At 45.3% G+C, this 21,645-nt stretch overlaps 1 protein-coding gene across 8 annotated transcripts; it reads right to left on the bottom strand.

The window, feature by feature from the left end:
* Positions 1–93: 93 nt before the first annotated feature.
* Positions 94–21,535, bottom strand: ddah1 (dimethylarginine dimethylaminohydrolase 1). Of its 8 annotated transcripts, none has more exons than XM_061296845.1 (6): positions 20,966–21,535; positions 5,605–5,704; positions 4,668–4,741; positions 4,299–4,418; positions 2,077–2,220; positions 94–1,071 (listed from the first exon to the last, which is right to left on the bottom strand). In XM_061296845.1, the coding sequence occupies exons 2-6, from the start codon at positions 5,693–5,695 to the stop codon at positions 955–957; spliced, it is 546 nt and encodes a 181-aa protein (XP_061152829.1). In that variant the 5' UTR covers positions 5,696–5,704; positions 20,966–21,535; the 3' UTR covers positions 94–954. The 8 variants fall into 8 exon arrangements, with proteins under 8 accessions (XP_061152829.1, XP_061152823.1, XP_061152826.1 ...); XM_061296839.1 differs by lacking the exon at positions 20,966–21,535 and adding an exon at positions 19,187–19,745; XM_061296842.1 differs by lacking the exon at positions 20,966–21,535 and adding an exon at positions 16,855–16,982.
* Between the last annotated feature and the right edge of the window lie 110 nt (positions 21,536–21,645).

The raw sequence follows: 21,645 nt of genomic DNA, 5'->3' as shown, positions 1-21,645 counted from the left end.
GTCGCCGCTGACAAACCAAACAAACAAATAAAATATGACATGACGTCAGCTTAGGGAGCAATAGGGAGCAACTGTATTAATAGTTCAGAAAGATCAGTTGAATGCTAAGTTTATTATGTAAATTAGAAGGAAGAGTATTTTCACTTCCTAAAATAGCAATGCCATACTACTCTCAAGCAAATGATGTGAGATTAACAGAGACAATCACAAGCAAGAATCAGCAGATGGTTAACCAGCGCAGTAAATTCAGTGAAACGAATCACCAAAGAAAAGACAATGGAAAAAAATCCACAGATGAACTGGTTATTACCTCATTGTGTACACCAATGGAAAGAAAGAGCAACAAGAAAAAGCCTTTGATTTGAATCAGTAGGGAATTTCAGACCAAAGAATGATCCAGGAGCATAAAAGTTGATGACCACTTGATGGAAGGAGAATCACGTTGGGAACATAAAGCCGTCTGAGTCAACAGCACAGAGAGGAAGATGAAGCTGAAGACTTTTCGAGTTAGTGTTTACTGGCGTCGCGAGCCTTTCCTCTGAACAGAACAAACCAAATTCTTTCCACGCTTCATCACTGCCTGCTTGCCCATCATCCGCAAGCAGCACCTCCTGATGTCATTTCCTCAGCTCGGTGCCGAGAGGCAGCACAGAGCAAACGGCTCGGCCTTTAACGTACAAAATCGCTTGCAAAGTGTCATTTACGAGAGCAAAGTTATCTCAGTTCTCCCTAATACTAACTGGATTTGAACATGAAGAAAGACTAGGATTAAAACAGTCGCACCTTCATCGAGGCTCGACTTCAACAACCTGAAAGACATTCTGTTAGGTACTCTTCGATTCATCAATAAATTGAAAGGAAGGTTCGTCGTGTAAATCAAGAGAATGGATCTGCCCATATTCTTCTCAACACTACATCTGCTTATCCAGTGAGTTTCTCCAACAGAGCCCGTGTTTAGTTGCTGGACTTCTTATTGATGAGCACGGAGCAGCATGTTAGCGCACCGTCCACTTTGACTTTCTCACTGTTGGACACAGGGAACAGCTTGTAGTCATTCAATTTGTCAAACACCTGTGGAGGGGAAAAAAAAGGATTCACAATATTTGGCCCCTGTCGGTCTTTTCATCTTCATCATTCGTATTATTATTATTATAACACCTTGGTTCATATTGGTATAAAAGCTCATTGCATTTACCTTAGCATTTCCGTCATTTCTCTCATATCCTGGTTGTCGTCCAGTTCTTTTATACTTGTCATTGTTTTGTTTTCTTGTTTTTATTTGCCATGTAGCACTTTGAGATTCCTCCGAATATAAAGTGCGTTATAAATATCATTTATTATTAGGTATTATTATTATCATTGTGGAGCAGGTAAAGAACAGCTGCAGGATGATGGTCCACCACTATGAATATCCAAAGCGATTTCGGGTCATTTCTTACTATGCCAGATGCTTCGTCTAGGCTTTGATACCAAAGCTGAAAGAATGCGATAGAAAAAGAGATTTTATGCTTTATGCAAGACGAATCCCGTCAGTTTATCTTCGGGGAGGAAAACTGACTCTCCGCCACGGGTCTCAATCCAAATACGCGCATTTTTCGGAATTCTTCCTTCTAAAAATAGCTGGCACAGCTGGACTTTTAACCACTGACTACATTTTGAGGTCCAAGTTCTGTACACGCAGACTGCAGGCTACTGGATTCAATTTCAGCAGATTCTTTTTTGGAATGAGAACCGCAGCGCTTAAAAGAACAAAACAAAAAGACCCAAAGACCTCCAAAGCCATCACACCAGCAAAATAACTCCAATTCATTCTTGCCGACAAGGTAAGTCATCCCGTGTAGGATTCCATTTTGAGAATATTTACAGCTAGCCCAATACAAACATTGCTGGAATTGGGACCAAAGCCTGTAGTTCGTTGGCTCGAGCTCCAATAATACTCTTGTTTTGCTGATTAGATTTCTTGCTATTGCTATTGCTATTGTTATTGTAGTGGTGACTCAAATCCCTTGACTGGATCATTCATTTGAAGAAAAGCATGCAAAAGTGTCTCCTGGTAATTATTGGGCAAAATATTACCTTGACACTTTCTGGATACTCCTCTGCTGTACAATGCAAAAGCACCTGTCCTTTATCGGGCAGGTTCATGTAGATGCAGTTGGCGGCCAGGTCGTCGGGCACCGTCAGTTTGTCGTAACGATGATCGCTCATTTGTTGCATGATCTAGGACAGACACAAACAGGAGATGAGCGCAGAGAAATCAGAGTCCACAGCAATTGTGGAGCTAGACCAGGAGCAGGCCACTTGGGCCCTCGACATCCGCTGTCCCGTCCCTTCCTCAATACAGCCCATTGGAATGATTCTGTAGAAGCTTGATCATGACAGACGACACAGGCCTGAATTCTAGGTCAGCATCACAGTGGTCTGCAAAAGCACTCGGAGGTCTGTGGGGGGAAAGTTGAGGGTGCTTAATGGCAAACACAGGAGCAGACATTCTTCTTCAGCACACGTCATATTATTTATGTCATCTAATGGTGCTGAAGGTGGGCTGGGAGGAGCACAAGTCAAGATGAGATGACTCCCATGATGCTGGGAGGAAGTGGAACTGAGGCAATTGATTGGAGAGAAAGCAGGTGTCTCATTTTTAACAGCAGACTGTCTCTGTGTGTGTGTGTGTGTGTTAGGATTTGTCTGATTATTTCCTAACGATCAAAGCAAAGAAGTGTGACTCATGGCTGCATTTCTACAAATGTGGCCACACACAAAGAGCTAGTGTGTTGTTTTTTGAAACATCCCACTCACTGCCAAGAAACATGAACAACATCCGCCTGTTTGTATGATATGTACATAGTAGTGAAGGTGAGCCTTGTACCTGCTCCTGTTGAATAAAACCCACGGGTTGACCGAGCTCTTCACAACTACAATTTAGCTATCATTAAAGAATGACATTGAAAAGGATTTTCACTTTAAGGATGGACAAGCGGTGACTACAGTTTGGGTGAGGCTCGGTGTGCAGGAAATGAAACTAAAGGTGATGTAATATCCTCAGACAGACTCCCAGGTAGCTCACTAGGGGGTAGGGTGGGGTAGGGAGGGCTAGGGAGGGCTAGGGAGAGGCTTATGCAACAACAGCAGCAGCGCAAAACGAAAACAATCTTCATGTGCGTGACCGCCCAAGCCGCCTCTCCCACACAGGGGGATTAGATGGGAGGCCAAATGTTGTCCACAGTCTTACTGCAGCACGTCTTTTGCTTGACATTTCACTTTATATACGTACGTATATCTTCTTTTGCTCTTTAGTCCGGAGGCACAACTCCAGTTGAGACCTTCACTGAGGAATCCACACTATAAACAACCTCCAGGGGAACCCCAAACATCATCCATTGGTGACCTCATGACGGAGTAGGGGGAGAGAGGGTGCTGCAGTCTCCGTCGCTATTTAGGGGAATGACTTCATTGTGGTGAAAGGGAAGGACGGAAGATGAAGTCCATCTGGTCAATGTGCATTCTTATTGGGAAAGCTAAACACATGCTTATGAAAATACTTACGTACACCAGTGTAAAACAACAAAGTATATATAAAGTATATATATATATATGAGCTCATCTTACTACAGTAAGTTTCATGAATAAAGCAATTTGAAAAATGATTCCTCATCCAAAGATAAAAGGAGGACAGCCCGATTGTCCTAACCCAACAGACTATTCCAACTTGTTGGAACTTTTGTTTTCGAGCGATGCATACCCAATAGTATTGCATGATGATCAATAAAGAGCTGTAAAACAGAAAGTGCTGCACGTGGCCCAGAATGATGGCCTTGTATCTTAAATAAGAATATTCGTGGGAAACTGCAGCCACTCCAATTCCAAGGAATTCAGTCTGATTCAGTAGACTAGCAATGATCACGGGATTCACATGAATCAGCCAAGGCAGATCAGATCTTAGTTGACAGCCATTTGTCACCTGTCCATAGAAGAAATAATAACATCCCATCCCGTCATCCCTTCCACTTCATCTGCGGTGTGCGCATTGCTTCATTTTTCTTCTGCTGCGGTAGCATTCAAGCTCTTTAAACGGACCTTAGCTATATCGGATTGCCCTAAACCTAAGCCGAGGTTGATGAGTGTGAATGTCCATTCAGTGGAGAGGAAAAGAACACATTCCAAGAGGTTGAGCCAAGAGGCTACCAAAGAATTCCAAAAGAAGCAACGCCTGCTGTGCCAGTCGAAGGACAATCGTTGGATTCTTCCCACGAGCAGGGTTGGCAAAATGACGCCCTTTCCGTCAACACATTACATACTTTGAGGCTTTTCTGAGCAGGTTCGCTGGAGCCGACGACAATGAGGCCCGGTCCCCCCATGCTGCAGAGGCTCTTCAGGTGGAGCTTTTCCATCACGGGCACAGTGGACACGGCGTAATCCTACAAACGGAGAGAGGAACCGTTGGATTTTCATTTCTGCAAGTTCCCCTACGGAAATCGGAACTTTGGCACATAGTAGTTTACTTTGGACATTGTAACAATGTGATAAATCTTGGTCATTTGCCTTTATGAGGAACATTCTTTGCTTTTGTGGGATGAGCAGCAGCGTTGGAGTATGTGGCTTGTGGCCAACAACCGTTTGCCAATGACAAAAGAATTTGCTCACTTACGTCCATGACTTGATCTCACCTTAAAGGCATCAGCCAGGATCTCGGCTCCTCTTTGATTGGTCCGTTTGGAAAGGCCAACAAAGAACTCTCGACCTGCAGAGGCGAACAGAAAATGATCAGGAAGGCAAAAAAAAAAGAAAACAAAACATGACTTTGACCCAGTGCGCACAGCAAATTCCATCAAGGCCATCAAACACCTCTGAGATGATCTAAAGCAGACAGAGCGCGTCATCCAAGTCTTGTCCATCAACCTCAGAAATACTTTTGTGGACAAAAGTGGTAGGAAGCCTAGGTGCAAATGGCCAAGCAGCTTCATATGGTCTGGCATTTTTCATTTCTGTGGCTATAATGGCATTGGGACAATCATTTACTGCAAATGACATCTCACAAATAGACATCTGAGAGAGAGAGAGAGAGAGAGAGAGAGAGAGAAAAAAACACCAAAAGGGTGCTTGGAACTCCAATTGCTGAACACTGCAGTCAGCAGAGAAAAAGGCGGCCAACACGGCAGAGGACAAAAAGAGTCCGGATGGCTGTTCATTTATCCTGCTGACTCTTGATTTGTTATTAGCTGGGGCCATGCCAATGAAGCTTTTGGAAGCATGCCATGTGTTGTCTAGAAATCAAATCAAGTGCGTTTGCTTGCTTGCTTGCTAGTGGTCAAGATACTATTGACCCACATTTTAACTGCCGAATCTAATTTCGCAAAATACGCTTGCTTCATCGGTGCAACTAAAGGTCGACATCGAATCGAATCCACGCTGATCCGATTTGACGATGCGGCGTGCTACGTCATGTTTTCACCGCAGATTATGTTCAGAGGGAATTTTGCTCAGTGTGCCGAGGCACAGGGTCACCGTGGTGACGTCCCGCTGTGGAATGTCTCTGAGAAGACTCCAAACATCAGACCCACGATAGTCTGTTGGCCAACGGTGGCCCATATGATTGCCGTTTACCTGTGAAGAGAACGTCTCCTCCATCCAATGTAGCACTCTCATCAGTCATTTCCACAATGTTCAGATTGAGATCCTTCAGGGCACCTTTCATCGCCTCTGTCTGGATAAACAAGGACACAAGTCAAATGACATCGAAATGAGCTAGTGCTATCTATCAAGAACTAAGAAATGGAAGCGTGATCTGTAAAACACTCCTTGTTATCTTCACAGTGAACGGTATACAGTTTAGCCAAGAATGCATCAACAGGATGAAGCAAATAATTCCCAAGCTCTTGCTGGATTACTTGACAGCATGTGGCTTCCTGTGTGTGAGGCCAAGTGCAATGAAAGGAATTCTTTTTTTGCAATGACATCATTGTAACGAGCCATGAAATGATGTCATTTTCGGAGTAGGGTTGAAAAGTGTTGATTCCAGATTGATTCAAATGGATTAGCCTGCCCTACGGCTGGCTCCTGCTCACCCTTTTTCTTTCTCTTCAGCATTTGAAGGAACAGCGATGGACATGATGCTACATTTTCAAACGCATTCCTGAGACGGAGTACGCGAAAAGTCACTTTAGCCATTTTGCCCTCTACGTGAACTCCGAGCTTCTTCGGGTCTTTGTTTGGCTGCTCCATGGTTGATTTGCTGGAGTGTGATTTTACCGTCCTGATTCGGGGTCGTACAGGAGTAGTTTCCAAGGCAGCCATGTTAGTGAGAGAGAGCATCAGTGTTTCCACAAGCTCTATCTCATTATGACCTCAGCCTGTTCATTGTGCTTCTTGGCTGACACAATGCTTCTGCTTCCACTTATTTATGCAAGGCCAAAGCATGAGGTCAGACAGGTAGAGTGCCATGCACTTTCCAAATAAGCATAGAAAAGCACAAGTGAATGTGCACATGTTTCCACCTCATTACAGAATCATACATTTTAGGAAGGAAAGCCATCCCAACAGTTGCTCTCGCATTCATTTCCTGCTTTCCGGTGAATAGGCCATCCGGATTTTCCTCGAAATTAAACGGGTATGCAAGAGTGGCTCCCTTTCACATACGCTGGCAGGCCAGCCATTTATCACTATGTGAAGCCAAACTGTATCTGCACAGTGTGCGTTGACATTTGACTCTTCACACGGGCCTTGAAATTGAACACATTTCGTACCAAAACAAAATAGGCCAGTTATCTCTCTCTCTCTCAATGTGAGCAAAAACCAATCGCTCCCTTCCTGAGTGCCGCCCCTTTGTAAAAGCATTCGGTCTCTCTCTCTCTCTTTCTTTCTTAGAGCTTGGCGAGGCAACACAAGGTTACCCTGCACCCTGCTTGAAATAGAAAAGGCCTTTCTTGGCCTTTGAAAATCCATTCCTGGTCCACATTCCTCCAACTAAAACCTTTGATTTGGCCTTTTCTACGTATATGTTCTTGTTACCCCCTAAAAAGACATTCCATGCATTTGGTAGGGAACAACAGCATTCCCAAGAGGTCAACGATTTTTTTCCGCAGCAGGTTTGCGCTCGAGTCTTTGTGTAAGCTTTCATGAAAGTGATAAGATTGTAATGCTACCTTAGCGATTCAAAACAGGATGATTTGGATGGCCAGAAAAGTGCCCCCTCTTCATAATTGTATCGTCCTACTCGACATTGAATGCAGAACTGTAGGCTGAGTTCGCATGTTTTGCCCAGTTTGAGACCGGAGAGGAAAAGTACCCTGTCAAGTTTGTAATGCCAACCAGTGGCATGCAAAACAGACCCTGGATGGCCTGCCCTTGCCTAATTCCAAAGAATCCTGGGTATATGTAGGAACATACCTGTGGTTACCCAAGCCACGACACGACACGACGCGACACGCTCCCATCATCCCACCTTTCGGAACAGGATTACATAAATGTTGGAAAGTAGGTCAATCCCAAGCCATGCGCAGGACCCTGGCACCACAGCCACCACAACCATTTGGCAGCCTGCCTCCAGTAAAGGAGCTATTTAGAATGAAGGTGATACCGAGAGGAAGCTGAAGCAACATTGCGATAGGTGTGTGTGCAGTGTCACTACCCATGCGAGCGAGCTGTGGAAAAGCAAAAGGGCGCTGTTACTGTCACATCTGCCAGGGAGGGTTTTTAGAAGCACATACGTATGCTCATGTTAGAGGACTAAATGAATGGAAAGTGCCTGACAAGTGTCACAAGAAGTTATTTTCCCCATAAGCGCTCAGGCTTTCCGAACGCTGCGGTTAACCGATGCTTATTAGCCTTACGGAATCAAAACTTGGCACCCTCCCTCCTGGCATGTCCCAGAGACGATTCAATTGAGACTCTGAAAAGGAATTCCCGTTGTGTTAGTTTTACATCTGCCAGTTGAGGCCTTTCAAAAGCAAAGCAAAAATAAGTCACCCAAAGCTCCCACATCATATTAAAGTGCTTTGTTTCAACATTGCTCAAGTCCACTGTGTGTGTGTGTGTGTGTGTGTGTGTGCGTGTGTGCTGCAGGAGAGTCAGGAGAGAATGTCTAAGCAAACATACTCGTGGTTGGAAAAATGGCATCTGGGAGCATGACCTACCGCGTGCAAAGGAAAAAATGTCTCTTGATGTGTTCGCAATTCCCGAAAGGAAGGACGGCATTTGACACAGAGATGCCGTGTCAAGATTGAAGCTTAACTTCAGGGCTTCCTTCTTTCCCCTTTTGATCATTTGCCTCCCACACAGGGATTCCCTTTGGTGTATGATGCTCTAAGAAAGAGGAGCCTAATATGTTGCGAAGAGAGACAGGAACTCCAGTCAAGTCAGACAATGGCCACCTCGCTGCATACGAGAGGCACTGGCGACCAAACTCACTTGTTGCATGCATAGGCAGTAACAAGTACACCTTTCAAAGCATCCTGTGCCAAGATTGAAGAAAAGCTCTTGATGCCTTTTCATATCTGCATCGTTGCTCAAATGCTCCGGAGGTCGAACCCCTTTGCTTTATTCAGACAACTAAGAACAGCCTGGACCCTGAAGTGCGTTCCGCAGAAAAAGCAAAGCCATCGCACCACATGGTTCCGCCCACCTTTTTAAAAGAATGTGATGGACGGATGGATGGGGCCCAAAGTGGGAAAAAAAGCACGAGGGTTTGCCTGGCAAAGACGAGACCAACTGCCTATTATGAGGGATTTCCCAAAACAGCCCTGTAATGTGAGCTGAAAGCAAGGGTCTCAAGTGGAAAACCAAGAAAAGGACGATATGTTCTCATCTTGAAAGGCGGGAGAAGAAAGAAAAAAAACAACAACAACGGGCCAACGGTAAGCCAGGACAGACGTGTTACTTGTGTCTAAAGGTCACCATCCTGCCCACTGACCATTTTCTTCCATTGACCAAACTGTGAATGTGACTGTGCTTGCTTGCTTGCTCGCTCGCTCGCTCGCTGTCCCTTCCACCCGCTGCTGTTATTCACTCCATTAAATCCTATTGCGAGTTGGGCTGAATTCAGGCACATGTCACGACTCCACTCAACAGAAGCCAATTAGCAGAATCAAGTCCACAAGTGGAGAATTTGCTGCTCGTGGACACCATGTATTTTCCTTCAACTTGTGATAACTTTACCAGTACTTAGTCCTTTCCAACTTTTGTCTTTGAAGCTCCGAATGGAAGCCATATGCGTGTCTGCGATGGCCTCTTGCACCGTGCACGGCTGCCGAGCGGGCCCACAAGGCCACGGAACACCCCTGAGCTTCGCCTCAATAACATGAGCGCTGCTGCTGCTGCTGCAGCGAAAGCAGACAGACTGTAATGGAAACAGCCCGCTTTCCAGACACTTGAGGGAATAGCAAACCTCTCTGCCTGATCCCTATAAAAGACACAAGAACTAAAGACGACCAAGTCTGGTCTCCCACCCACCCACTCAGTTAGTCTGGACAAGCGAGCCGACGTCTGGGCATTCAAAAAGAACGGGTTGGCTGGGCCGGCTTCGAAAGTGATTTGAAAAGATCAAAGCCTTGTTTTGGATTCCATCCCATTGTCCTTGATTATTTTCGAATCAAGCCCTTCAAGCGGCTTTTCGCTTTCTTTGGTCGTTGACTGACGGACCTTGTAAGGAATGTTGCCGTGATTAAACACATTTGTGTAACTGTCAGGAGTGGGGAATGATAAGCACTGAGAAAGGCTGCTGATTAGCCTGTCTCTTTTTAATCCCGCTTGTTTACACTCTGCAAACTACACACAGCACCCGATTACATAAGCAGAGATCAGTCAACAGTCTTTCCAAATATGAAGGAATTTAGGACACATGAAACTTGCACGGATCATTTTTCGTCTCACATTCCAATTTCTCAATAGGTTCGAAGTTACCCGTTTGTGGGAAAAGGAAAATGCTCGTCAAAAGTGGCCAATGGGTGCAATTACGCTTGTTTCCATTTGACAAAATGCAGACGTTGCTGAGGGGGGAAAAAAAAATGCATCTCTTTTCTGAAGGGCTCAACTCGTTTGAGCTGGTCGCATGCACGGATTGACATTTTGGAGCATGTGCTTGATTTGTGATGTCATTCACCTCAGATGGCTATTTCAAACAAAGTGGAGTCATCAACTTGAAGACCCCTAAACGGGTAAGATAAAGAGCTATGTAGTAGGTGCTGAGTAATAGTCATACATTTGGCACCAATGAAAAGAATCTGTTGTGGCTTGTCCCAGAATGACATCCCCGCAAGGCAGCACAAGCCGTCTTTCACTTCAGCTCTCATTCCAACCTTGCTCTTTTCAATCTGATAACATATACGTCGTGATGCTCAAAGCTCTTAAAGCTCAGCATTCCTAACATTCTCAGGATTCTGGATGGTGGTGTGACCTCATGGGTAGGAAAATATCCCCCGGCGTTGTTGCCTTTGCTTTGACATGGAAACTTAAGCTCGCAAAGAACCAATGACTATGTGCAAACTTGACTGCGGCTGGCCGCTCTACTTGCGAGTGAAAACAACAAGTGCGAGAATGTTTTCGCTCCACTGTGCCGATGGCTCCAGCGTGCAAATTCCAGATCCAAGTGTCGGGAAATATACGTACGCTCGGTGAGCGTCTCGCCCGAGTCAAATGTTTTTACGTACGTACATGCTCGCACATTCTGCACCAAATGAGTCCAAACAGATTCCAACTTCCGGCACAACGAACTTGATAACCAAGCCCAAGAATTGACAGAAAGATGCCACTCCGCCCGCTGGACGCATTTTCATCATGCAGCAAAGAGAATGAGCTCGGCCAAAGCGACAAATAAGTTGGGTCAAGAAGTGAAAGGTTACGTATAGAGCAGATCAAACCGGAAAAGACAAAGCCCTCTTGATGATAAGAGGATGGGAAGCTATACCAATGGAAAAGCATTTCATTCCGCTATAAAAATAAAAGGAACCGGCCTCACTGTTCCCATACAACAGGTACAACATTGAGGCCGGTGTCTATTTCTCATAATGATTAACACTGATCTTCTTTCTACACGCATACTGTACCATACATTGAATTTGTCATTGTCAAGAGATTGAAAGAAAGAAAAAGTAGGTTCAGAATATTGGATCTGGCTGGCTGGCTGAGTGGCTGGTATAAATGCCAATGTGTGTCACAGTCCTCAGCATGGAAAGCAATTATATGGCTCTTCGCTTTACGGAATGTTCTTAGCGATCCATTACGTTTGGTAATCAAGCACTTTCCGTAGGCGCGCGTGTGTGTGTGTGTGTGTTTATTGTGGGAGAATTGGCGATGTACGCCTCTCACTGGAGCACATCATTACTGGGCGGTGATGAAAAGAGGAGATTGAGTGCTCGTTTCTACAGGGCTTTATTGAATGACCGAGGGTGGACACCATTAACTACATAGCGAGGAGCTCAACACGTGCTTATCAAACGACAACGTTCAAATGATTAGCTATGGGATTGGACGTATTTTCAGCAATGCACAAAGGTTTACCTTAATACCAAGAAATTGAAAACAATGAACGTGCCAAACTATTTCCCCAAACCAAGGTGGAAAAAGATGCAAGCACAGATGCCATTCCATCAGCGTGAAAGTTATAAAAACAAACTGGAGGATGCATGACTGATGTTTTCCCCAGTCGCAAATAAAAGTTTGGATTTGAAACGCCAATCAATGAGTTCTGCGCATTGGTGCAAATTGTGAAGTAGCAAGTTTGGAGCTTGTGTGAATATTTTGCAGAGGTGATGAGACTTGACGATGGTGGCGAGATGGCAAAATCAGAGGTGGATCAGGAACGCTAAAGTCAGATTAAAAGAAAGCTTCTCATTCCATTCCATTCCACTGGTCCATGCCAGAAAGACAAACACACACACACACACACAGTGAAGCTCCTCTCCTGGTGGTAGGTCTGGTCTGGAACATTTTTCTCATTCTTGTTGCCTCCGCACTGTGCTCGTGCTGTATACACTCCTTTGCTTTTGATGACAGACACTCTTTTGGGGCTAAAAACAAAGCAAAAACTGTCGCCTCTATGGCCGCCGCCTTGGTTTACACTGAAGTCAAGATACTACCATCCTTATTTATGTTTGCCACATCTTCCATTTGTCAATAAATCCTCTTGTGCTAATAGGAGATGAATTAGGTGTTGAAGATGAGCAAGAAATCATCAGCGATCTAACTATCTATCTATAGATAGATATAGATATGACAAAGCTTTGCTCCAACTTAACAGACACAGCGCATTGCCAGCTCCATCTTTTTGCTATAAGCTGCGGAAATCAAGACCAAATGTTGTCTTGCACAAAGTCACCCCGGAGGAAAAAGGTCTGACTTGAGAGATCATTGCAAAAGCTTTCCAAATCCCTTCCGATTTGTTATGATTTCTGGCCCAATCTATTCGGGACTTTTCTCAAAGATGTTTGTCGGTGGTTCCTTTGTTATCATCCTCCGATGTCATCGACTCAATCGGACAGGATTACACCGATTCCCCAGGGGCTGGCCGAAGGAAAAACGTCCATTGACAAAGTGCGGCCGGCAAGGATGACGGGACATTTGGCTTCACGTTCGTCTCCTTAGTCTTCGAAAAATCAACACCCGGGGCTCTTCCATTGTCAATGGTCAACCATGTGTTTTTGCACATCCCCAAAAAAGGCATGAGACAGCAGGATATCATTAATGTGATGGTGGTGGGGCGTAAATGTGAAATGCCCATCACTGTAGGAAAAACCCATTCAATGTTTGTCTTCCATTGGTCATTGCCAAATGGGAGAATTACAGTTGGGCCACCGCAATGTTTACGGATCATCAAGACAGTAGAAATGGCTTTTCAAGCTGCAAATCATAGAAAATATGAAGGTTCTTTCGTTCTGTACTGTCACTGCTTTGAACATAAAAGTAATCCTCATCAAAAACAAAACAAAACACAGATTGTCAACACTATTAGTCATTGCTTAAAAAAGGACATCAAATAGGGTGAAAAGAAAAAAACAATAAGGGCATCAATGGAGACAGAGCCAAAGATCCAAGTACCAATAGGGCTGTGCATAGTAACTATTTTCCCAAATGGTGTCAAACAAAAAAAGTGAAGGGGAGAGTTTTTTTAAAATAAACCTTAAATATGATCATATAAAAGCAGACATGCGGTCAGAGGATCGGAATGTTCAATGGGAATGTCTCACAGGCTCCCGATGTGTGTGTGCGTGTGTGTGTGTCTTAGCTTGGACACAGGGCAGGTGTGCTTCAAGCCATGGAAGAATCCCTGTTCATGCGCTGCCAGCCAACCTATTCTTGTGGCTTCATTCACAGCCCAAGACAAGCAAAGCCTGGTAGCGGTGAACAACCATCAATCATTGTGTGCCCTGACAATCAACATCAGCAGCAGTGTGTATTTCTGGAGGTCAATCTTATTTTTCCAAGCATGTTTCTGTCATTATCATTCCTGAAGTGGCTCATGTTTGAAGTCAGACAGCCCTACAAGAGCACAGCGAGTGTGTGTGTGTGTGTGTGATGGCTATGAAAAGATGATGGCGAAAGCAGGTGCTAGGACTCAAACCACAAGCATGAAAAGCGGGGAGGGGGAGCAACAACAAAGGAAGCTTAGGTTTTGGGTTTTTTTTTTTTTCCCAAGCCTAGTCTTCTGACTAGACCCCCACTCTCTTTGATTAGTTTCCACGTCCACTTCCTCTCGTTGTCTGATCGCTCAGTTCATCCATCTGTAGACTTGTTTACGTCTAGTCTAGACCAGAACGGACAAAAGTGGGCGGGTTTTTTACTTTGGTTTTTACAGAGAGCGTACATGCATCCAAATGTGGCTGACTTCAAGGATCTCGTTCAGACACACTTTGAAAGCCACGGGATAGAAAAGAAAAAAATCGATGGATAGAAAGATTAGCTGAGAAGATGGACTGAAAGATATTTTGCTGCAATGATCCACAATCATTACCTAACCTTGTATTTGGAAAGATTGGTGCACGTTTTTTACATTTTCAAATGCTCATTTCTCCATCGCAAGCTTCATAAAATCACATCCATCCATTTCCAACAGCGCTTATCCTGTTCAGGGTCATCTATCAAGATAGAAAATCAACACACACACACACACACACACACACTCTCTGACGTGAACCAACTTGGTTGAAATAAGATCTTATCCACTCAGCTCTGACTGCTTCATATGACATAAATGACAAAGCAAGGATGTCTCTTCTAGAAAGTATGATGTCATTTTTATGCTAATAGAAACAATGGGATCAAAGGCAGCGGAAGGTAACCAAAGTATGGGAGAGCCTGAGTAAGCAGGAGAGCAATGACGTCAGAGGACAAATACCAATGGGATGATTTGGTTTGGATGACATCGCTGGCAAAAGCATGCCAGAGTTGACTTCAAAAATAACAGCGAGTTCATGTTTGTGTCGTTGGGTGATTCAGAGGAAAGGCAGACAATTGATTTGAGGCCTGCGGAATGCTTGAATAAGCACACACACACACACACCCTCTTCATGACATTTTGATCTAAAAGCACATTGTCTCGTCTTGAGGATTCATCTTCAACCTCCCAGAAACTATCAATGTATGTGTACACATGGAAACTATTCAGGCTTAATTCTCATTGACTTGGTCTTCTTTGTGCTCATTGAAACCTTGCTCTTCAGAGCTCCAAAACGATGGTCCGTATCCACCCTTGGCAACACGGCCGGGTCAAGAGCAAACGGGAAATTGGCTTTGACAGAATGACAAGCGCCTCCGCTTATTAGCGTTCACCATCAACTTAGTATCTAATTGCTCGGAGCAGCAGGAGCTTCCAGCAGCAGGCTTCCAGGAAGATTGCAAAGTGTGGAAAAGGCACACTCACTCACTGCCTCACTCACTCACTGCCTCACTCACTCACTGCCTCACTGCCTCACTCACTCACTCACTCACTCACTCACTCACTCACTCACTCACTCACTCACTCACTCACTCACTCACTCACTCACTCACTCACTCACATGCAAGCACAATTTAGTAGTCATTGTTGTTCTTGCACCTGCTGTGCTTACTATTGCGGCTACTTTTTCTTGACTCGAGTTTGCCTCTCAGCAGATGTTTTCTTGCTGAAACGGGTGCAAGCATTCTGCCCATCAGCAGACATTCATAAACGGATTCAAACGTCCGCTATAGCCTTAGGATAGATAATAAGATGTACACAATGTGTCTCCTCTAATGTACGTGTGTTTGATAGGATTCCATGTTAATTAGTGCTGGCGGAGATGCGAGATAAGGCAGCCAAGAGGCTGAAACATCATTCTAAAGAGCGGAAACAAGAAGAACACCGAAGAAAAAGTCTATTCGGGGTCTCGCCAACATTTCCATTCAAATCAAACTAAGACTCGCTAAAAGCCCAGACCTGAACGTTTGGATCTTACATAAGTGACTATTGATGAATCATTTCATTACTCAGCACTCTTTCATTCTTGCTGGCTCTGTGGAAGCTCTGTGGATGAGCAAGTCGAATAAATAGTGAAGAAAAAGAAGGCGTGAGAACAGACTAAGAGCGGACATCGCACCACACTGTGATGGCTGAAGGCAGACAGAGGAGGCAACACAGTCAGTCGCTCACTCGCACACACCACCTCGCCCAACCTTCATACCTGCCGTGCCACCAGCTGGATGGAGCCAATTCCAGCAGTCTTGGGGCAGCAGGCGGGCAGGCAGGATCAGGCGGGCAAGCTCGGGCTACACCCGGAACCGGTCGCCAGCCAGTCGCAGGGCACACGTAGACAAACAACCAGTCAGACAAACAATTACAGCTAAGGAGCCCACCCACGCAGGAACATGCAGACTCCATACAGGAAGGCCGCAGTCAGAATCCAACCGTGCATCTATGAACCGTGAGGCGGGCGGACAGGCTAACCACCGTATATATAAACGGAAGGGGGGGGGGGTGAATTCCAGCTCTTGTATGTTCTAAGCGCATTGTTGAATTCTGGTGTCACACACATGGACAAATAAGACGTAGGTGCAAAAGAGTCAGAGGCCTCAATCCTCCTCATGCTGCTGCTGCTCCTGAGAACATTGTGGCATCGACTTGTCAAATACTGGCTCCTGACGCACGCAAGTGGAAAGTAAAGTCTCACCTCTAATGTCTGAGAATGAATGAACAAATGAACGAACGAACCCATGCACAGTCTGTAGTCATCTTCAAATGACTCCTTTTTATGGAATACAAATGTGGCCTTTGAACAGGGTTCGCTAGATGTGCTGTAAGACAACACAATAGTCAATTGATCGTGTTGAAACTTGAAAGTTACGCCACTCCCTATTTCCAAACTAAAAAGCGCTTGCAATTGCAGGTGTCATTAGCCTCACCTATCATATTTCATCAGTTGGCTGGCCGGGCACGAGCTCATTGGAAAGAACGCCATTTACGGGCACACAGCAATCATTTGGAAAAGTAACACATCCGAGCGAGCGAGCGACACATGGGAAAAGCACTGCCGTGTCAGCTTCAGAATAAGAGGAAGTTATTCTCGGCAGGCTCCCGCAAAGTGTCAAGTACTAACACGTTTCGCCCCCCCCCCCTCCCTACATATTTCGGGGGCATTTGGAGGCAGCTTAGGGTCTGAGACAAAAGAAAAATAATGATCAAAAAAGCTCAACTCATGGACCTTCTTGAAATTGAGAGATTTAGTTTCATTTTGAATTTAGTGCCAGCAAGCGTAAGCTCAAAGGGCAGTGGAATTGCCAAAGACATGTTGGCCTTCATCAATTTAGGTCAGCATGACTGCAAAAGCTGCTATGACATTGAGGGCCTTCCAATTGCTATTGGCATGTCACAACAGGATCACAAGAAACAAATCTGGACGGATGACTAACCCTATTGATTGGCGATGACATGCCCTTCCATGGACGCTAACTTATTCGACATAGTTTCAGTTGAATGTGTCGTAAGTTTGAATCCATTCCTCCGAAAGAAAGTGAAGGCTTTTCCTATGGCCGAGGAGTTTTTCCTCCCCTCCCAACATCACCATGAATGGTTACTTCCTGTGGGAAGTAACCATTCATGGTTACTTCAGACCCCAGTCTGACATACCAAAGCAGACAGTCACACACACCCCCGGTGACGGCCGGCCGGCTCAGTGCGACTACGTCATCTTGCCAGACTGAGAGGAGTTTCTGTTTGCATGCATCTAGCAGCTGCCCTGCAGCCTGCTGCATCTTCTGAGGTGACGGAAGGAGGCCGCCCGCGTCTATGGGAAGGGAGTTGTCTGGCTTGCTAACTTTGCAGACTTGCCACATGCCTATCCAAAGCTCAAAGCCAAAATGTCTATGAAGTCATAGCCGTACAGTACAAGTTGGGATGTCGAAGCCTTTGATTTGAAATCGAGAATTACTTCTAATATATACAACGTAGCAGGGCTAATCTTTTTCTTACTAACCTTTCAACTCAACATTTCAGTCTTAGTGACAGGATGGGAATTCACAGTCACTATCAGTAATTATTTTCGTTTGCTAAACACAACAGTACGGATTCATAGACGTCAATGTTCCCGAGCTTCATGTCGATATCGTCGGACTTGACATGGCTGGCAATGACAAACAATTGCTGTTTCTCAAGACCAATTTACAATCTGCTTTGTCTTGAAATGTCAATTGGAGTGCATATTAAAAAGTCAAGTGCAACAAATGCAGCGGGAAAACACACACCTGACTGACTGCAAAACCAGAAAGCTCTTCTCATGGGACTGAACTGAAAGGTGCCATCTACAAAAACCTCAAGTAAATATTGGGTCTGCAGGGTATCATTTTCCATCCTGTCTGCACACCTTACATGATTCGGAAGCTTTTCCATGTAGCTGACTCCAGGACTTTTTACAGCAACAATTGGATCGAAGAGAGAATAGAGCAGCCACTTATTCTGTAGAGCAGGTCCAAATTTGGGTTTTAAATTGGACGGCCAAGTCAGTCCTGGTAACTCCAGCTTCTTCCACCTTAGGCAGCAGCTTATGCTAAAGGCCTTCTTTCCTCAACAGCACTAGCTGCAGCTACTTGCTTCACATAGTAAATACAGTTGTCGATCCCCTGTGTCCCAGCGCAGAGTCTGTCTGTAACTAAATGGGACTGATTGAATAATCAATGTTGGCCATTGACAATGTTGTAGTGTACAGTGCGGAAAAAGCTGAACCACTGACAAGTGTATCCTTCCCCACAATGGCAGGGACATTGAGGGAAGTGAAGACATCAATGTCCTTATCATGTGTACTACAAATCAGAGACAAAGCAACAGAGACAGGCAACCTAGGCAATTGAGGAATAGCTCACATTGGCCTATTCCATGTGACATGCTTTCGTAGTAAAGCGCTTGGCTACGGTGAAAGCAATAAAGATGACACGTCATGACAATTCATGTATACCGGTTGATTTGTAACCCAAGTATGTCTGTCAATAGCCATTTTCCTCTTTAGTCTCTTGGACTGTGAAACTAGTGATGCCCCGATCAATATTAGTCTTCTGGACTGTTCAAACCATTGCTGTCCCGATCAATCATTCTGGGCGTGCTCTTTCCACCGCCCACCTCCCATTTCTTTCTTGTCAACAACATTGATTTTGATGAGGCTTTTCCCCTAAAAAGGTCATTGGATTCATTCACCTACGGTACCTTTGACTTTATGACCTTTTCCATTTCTGACCATTTGCATAAAAAAGATGTGAATTGAAAGCGGTGTGATGAGGGCAGCCTCTGCAACGTTTTCTCATGGCTGCGGCCCCTCGGAGCCATTGTGCCGAATAGAGTGACCCTGATTTGAATTGACAGCCACTTTCACAGAAGCCGACCAACCGTTTCCCCCATTGTCTCTGTTTTGGCCACACTCGGAACCGCACTCGCACACTTTGTGCAAGCATGAAGTCCAGCAGCAGCAGCAGCAGCAGCAGCAGCAGCAGCAGCAGCAGCAGCAGCAACAACAACCAAAACAATGCACAATTTAAGACAATTGTCATCAGCAACAGTCGTTTGGGCTATGGCACATCATTTTGCAGGTTTGGAGCAGGAGACAGTCTACGCACTAAACTATTGATGATCATGTGCAGCGAGAGTTATTGATCCAATGACGTCAAGGCGCATGCCCACGTTCTCATCCGATGTTATTGGCGCTGATGCAAAGCATACTGGATGTTGCCATGCACTTTGCCTAGCCATGCACCTTACCTCTCTCCTCCTGCTCTCTGCACCCGGTCTGGTGATGAGCGCCGTGTCCCCGCACACCACGGCTGCATCTTCCACGAACACGCAGTCCGGCAGCGTCTCCTCCGCCGGCAGTTCCACTACCTCCAGCCCAAGCGTGGTCCTCAAGATGTGCACGTAAGCATCATGCTCCCTTTGCGCCTTGGATAGATCCACCTCGGCCTGGCAGGTCCGGAGCGATTCTTTGGCCAGAGACGTGGGGATTCCCCGTACGATGGCGTGGGTGTAACAACCGAAACCTGCCATTAAACCGGCCATGTTTTCCTTTCACTTGATGCGCTCAACTAAAGGGGGGTGGCTGGCTGGCTGGCTGGCTTTGGGCTGGGGTGGGGTGGGCTGGGGTGGGCTGGGCTGGAGAGCAATCAAAGCTTGCAGAGACCAATCGGCGAGCACCGTCACACAATGGAGCCCGGATTACTGATTGACCACCACGTTGGCCTTAATTCTTGATTGACAGCCCGACGGACGGACGGCATGCAGCTTCATTGAGTGTCAGTGAGCCAGCTGCGCTCACGCCTCCAGGCGGCGGGTGGGTCGCCTCGCCGCGACGCGACGCGCCGCGCGGACGCGCAACAAGCAAGCGTCACGTGTGAGATAGAGAGAGACAGAAAGAGGCGTTGAGTCCAGCAAGTGACAGCTCCTTCCTTCCACGGCTCCAGCTTCCAACAGCACTGCACCGGAAAATAGCCTCGAATAAGCAGTATTCCGTTTCGCCGAGCCAGCCTTAGGAGTTTTTACTCCTGCATGCATATGTCATCCAGATAGCGATGACATGGCTCAGTTAAAAAAAAAAAAAAAACAGGAAGAATAACTGTCACATCACACGTTTGAAGCTGCTGTTCATGCAATTGGCTCGCTACCAGTTCAGGGAGTTCATAATGACTAAAATCTTTTAGATGATTTGTTTAGGCCAACTTCAGTTCAGGAGATGTAGCGGTGCTTCTTTTTCATGTGTGTGGTTAGTATGTGCACTTCTTCATCACAGGGTGCATGTGAGGACATTTGCCTTAAAAGATCCAACAGTCATTTGAACTTACAACCAAACGATGCAACTAACAATCATTTGTGACTTAGATGAAGCCTACTAAAACCAGATTTGTTCAAAAACACTTGATCCTGCAGTTTGTGCAAAGCAAACAAGTACAGTAGAAAAGTATTCCCACTTGCATCATCTGAGGCAGGTTTTGGGCTCAGTGAAGCAAGCGCTCTGCATCCACGGAATGTAAATTCAGAAGCACATTCTTCCACTGCAGGACTTGGTTGGTCTTTTCTTCTTTCAGGTTCCCTCAATTATCTCCAAGTGCTTGAAACATTCCAGGAGCCCCACATTCCTTATCCGCCCTACCCCACTCAAGCCCAACTCGCCAAACAAAGCCCGTCCTGACACAAACACCTGCAACGTGCGCACGCACACACACACACACACACACACACACACACACACACACACACTTAAACTCTTTTTTTTTCTTTTTCTCCCATCATTGAAAGATGCGGCACAAGCCCCTGGATTTTTTTTTTTTTTCACACTGAGGAATGAAGGAACAGCCTCATACTTGTGAGACACCTGCATGGCTAGTATAGTGCGCAGTTATGAAAGCCAGGTCAAGTCAAGTCAAGTTTATTTGTATAGCCCGAAATTACAAGCAGTCTTCACATAGACAGAAATTGACAATTATTCTCAAAGCATCCCCTGATCTTAAGCTCCCAAAGGGCAAGGAAAAACTTAAAAAAATGAGAAACCTTGAGAAGGGACCACAGATGGAAGGATCCCCCTTTCAGGATCACCAGGTTGAAATGGATGCAGAGAGACTGCTTTGGTCAGAGAGACTGCTTTGGATGAAAGCAAAGACTGAAGGCAAACCCAATCCACCAGCTGGGGATAAAACGGAACAGTGGGCATGCATTATTTGTCTGCTATAACTGAGATGAGATGCTCAATGTCATGTGACATGACCATCACATTATACTGCAAGTCATTGGTAGCAGAGTCACTGAAATAAAATAGAACATAATGATTGAAGCGACAGGAATATGGTGACGGTCGCTATTGTTGGCCATTGTGTATCATCATGCATCAATGGCTACACTTTATTCAATGTGACCTTTAAGCAGACAACAGAGGAAAAAGTCAAATGTAAGTAGTCATAAAGATGATGCAAAACCTGGATGAGACAGGCGGGTCAAGGGAAAATCCATAGACTTACTGACAGAATAATCGGTCCACTGAGCTTTACACTTTGACATATTGTCCATTTTTTAAAAACACAAATAATGTCAATGCAAATGTTTCCACACAGTTGCAGCACAGAATTTTATTTCTGACTCAGGAGCCTCACAAGTTGAATAGCAATTCAGTGAAGGGGGGGGGGGGGGGGGACTTCTCTGTTCTGGCATGACATGAATTTGTGAAAATCAGTTGT

The sequence above is a fragment of the Syngnathus typhle genome, linkage group LG14, assembly GCF_033458585.1.
Source record: "Syngnathus typhle isolate RoL2023-S1 ecotype Sweden linkage group LG14, RoL_Styp_1.0, whole genome shotgun sequence".
NCBI classification, from domain to species: domain Eukaryota; kingdom Metazoa; phylum Chordata; class Actinopteri; order Syngnathiformes; family Syngnathidae; genus Syngnathus; species Syngnathus typhle.
Note: the sequence above shows the minus strand (reverse complement) of the source record. Positions and strands in the feature narration are given on the sequence as shown.

Excerpts from the sequence above, each read along its gene's own strand:
- ddah1 (XM_061296839.1), bottom strand. The coding sequence starts at position 19,480 with ATGGCCGGTTTAATGGCAGGTTTCGGTTGTTACACCCACGCCATCGTA. Across the intron at positions 2,221-4,298 it reads CTGCTCAGAAAAGCCTCAAA|ATCATGCAACAAATGAGCGA; the intron begins GTATGTAATGTG and ends TGTCTGTCCTAG. Across the intron at positions 1,072-2,076 it reads AGTATCCAGAAAGTGTCAAG|GTGTTTGACAAATTGAATGA; the intron begins GTAATATTTTGC and ends TCCCCTCCACAG.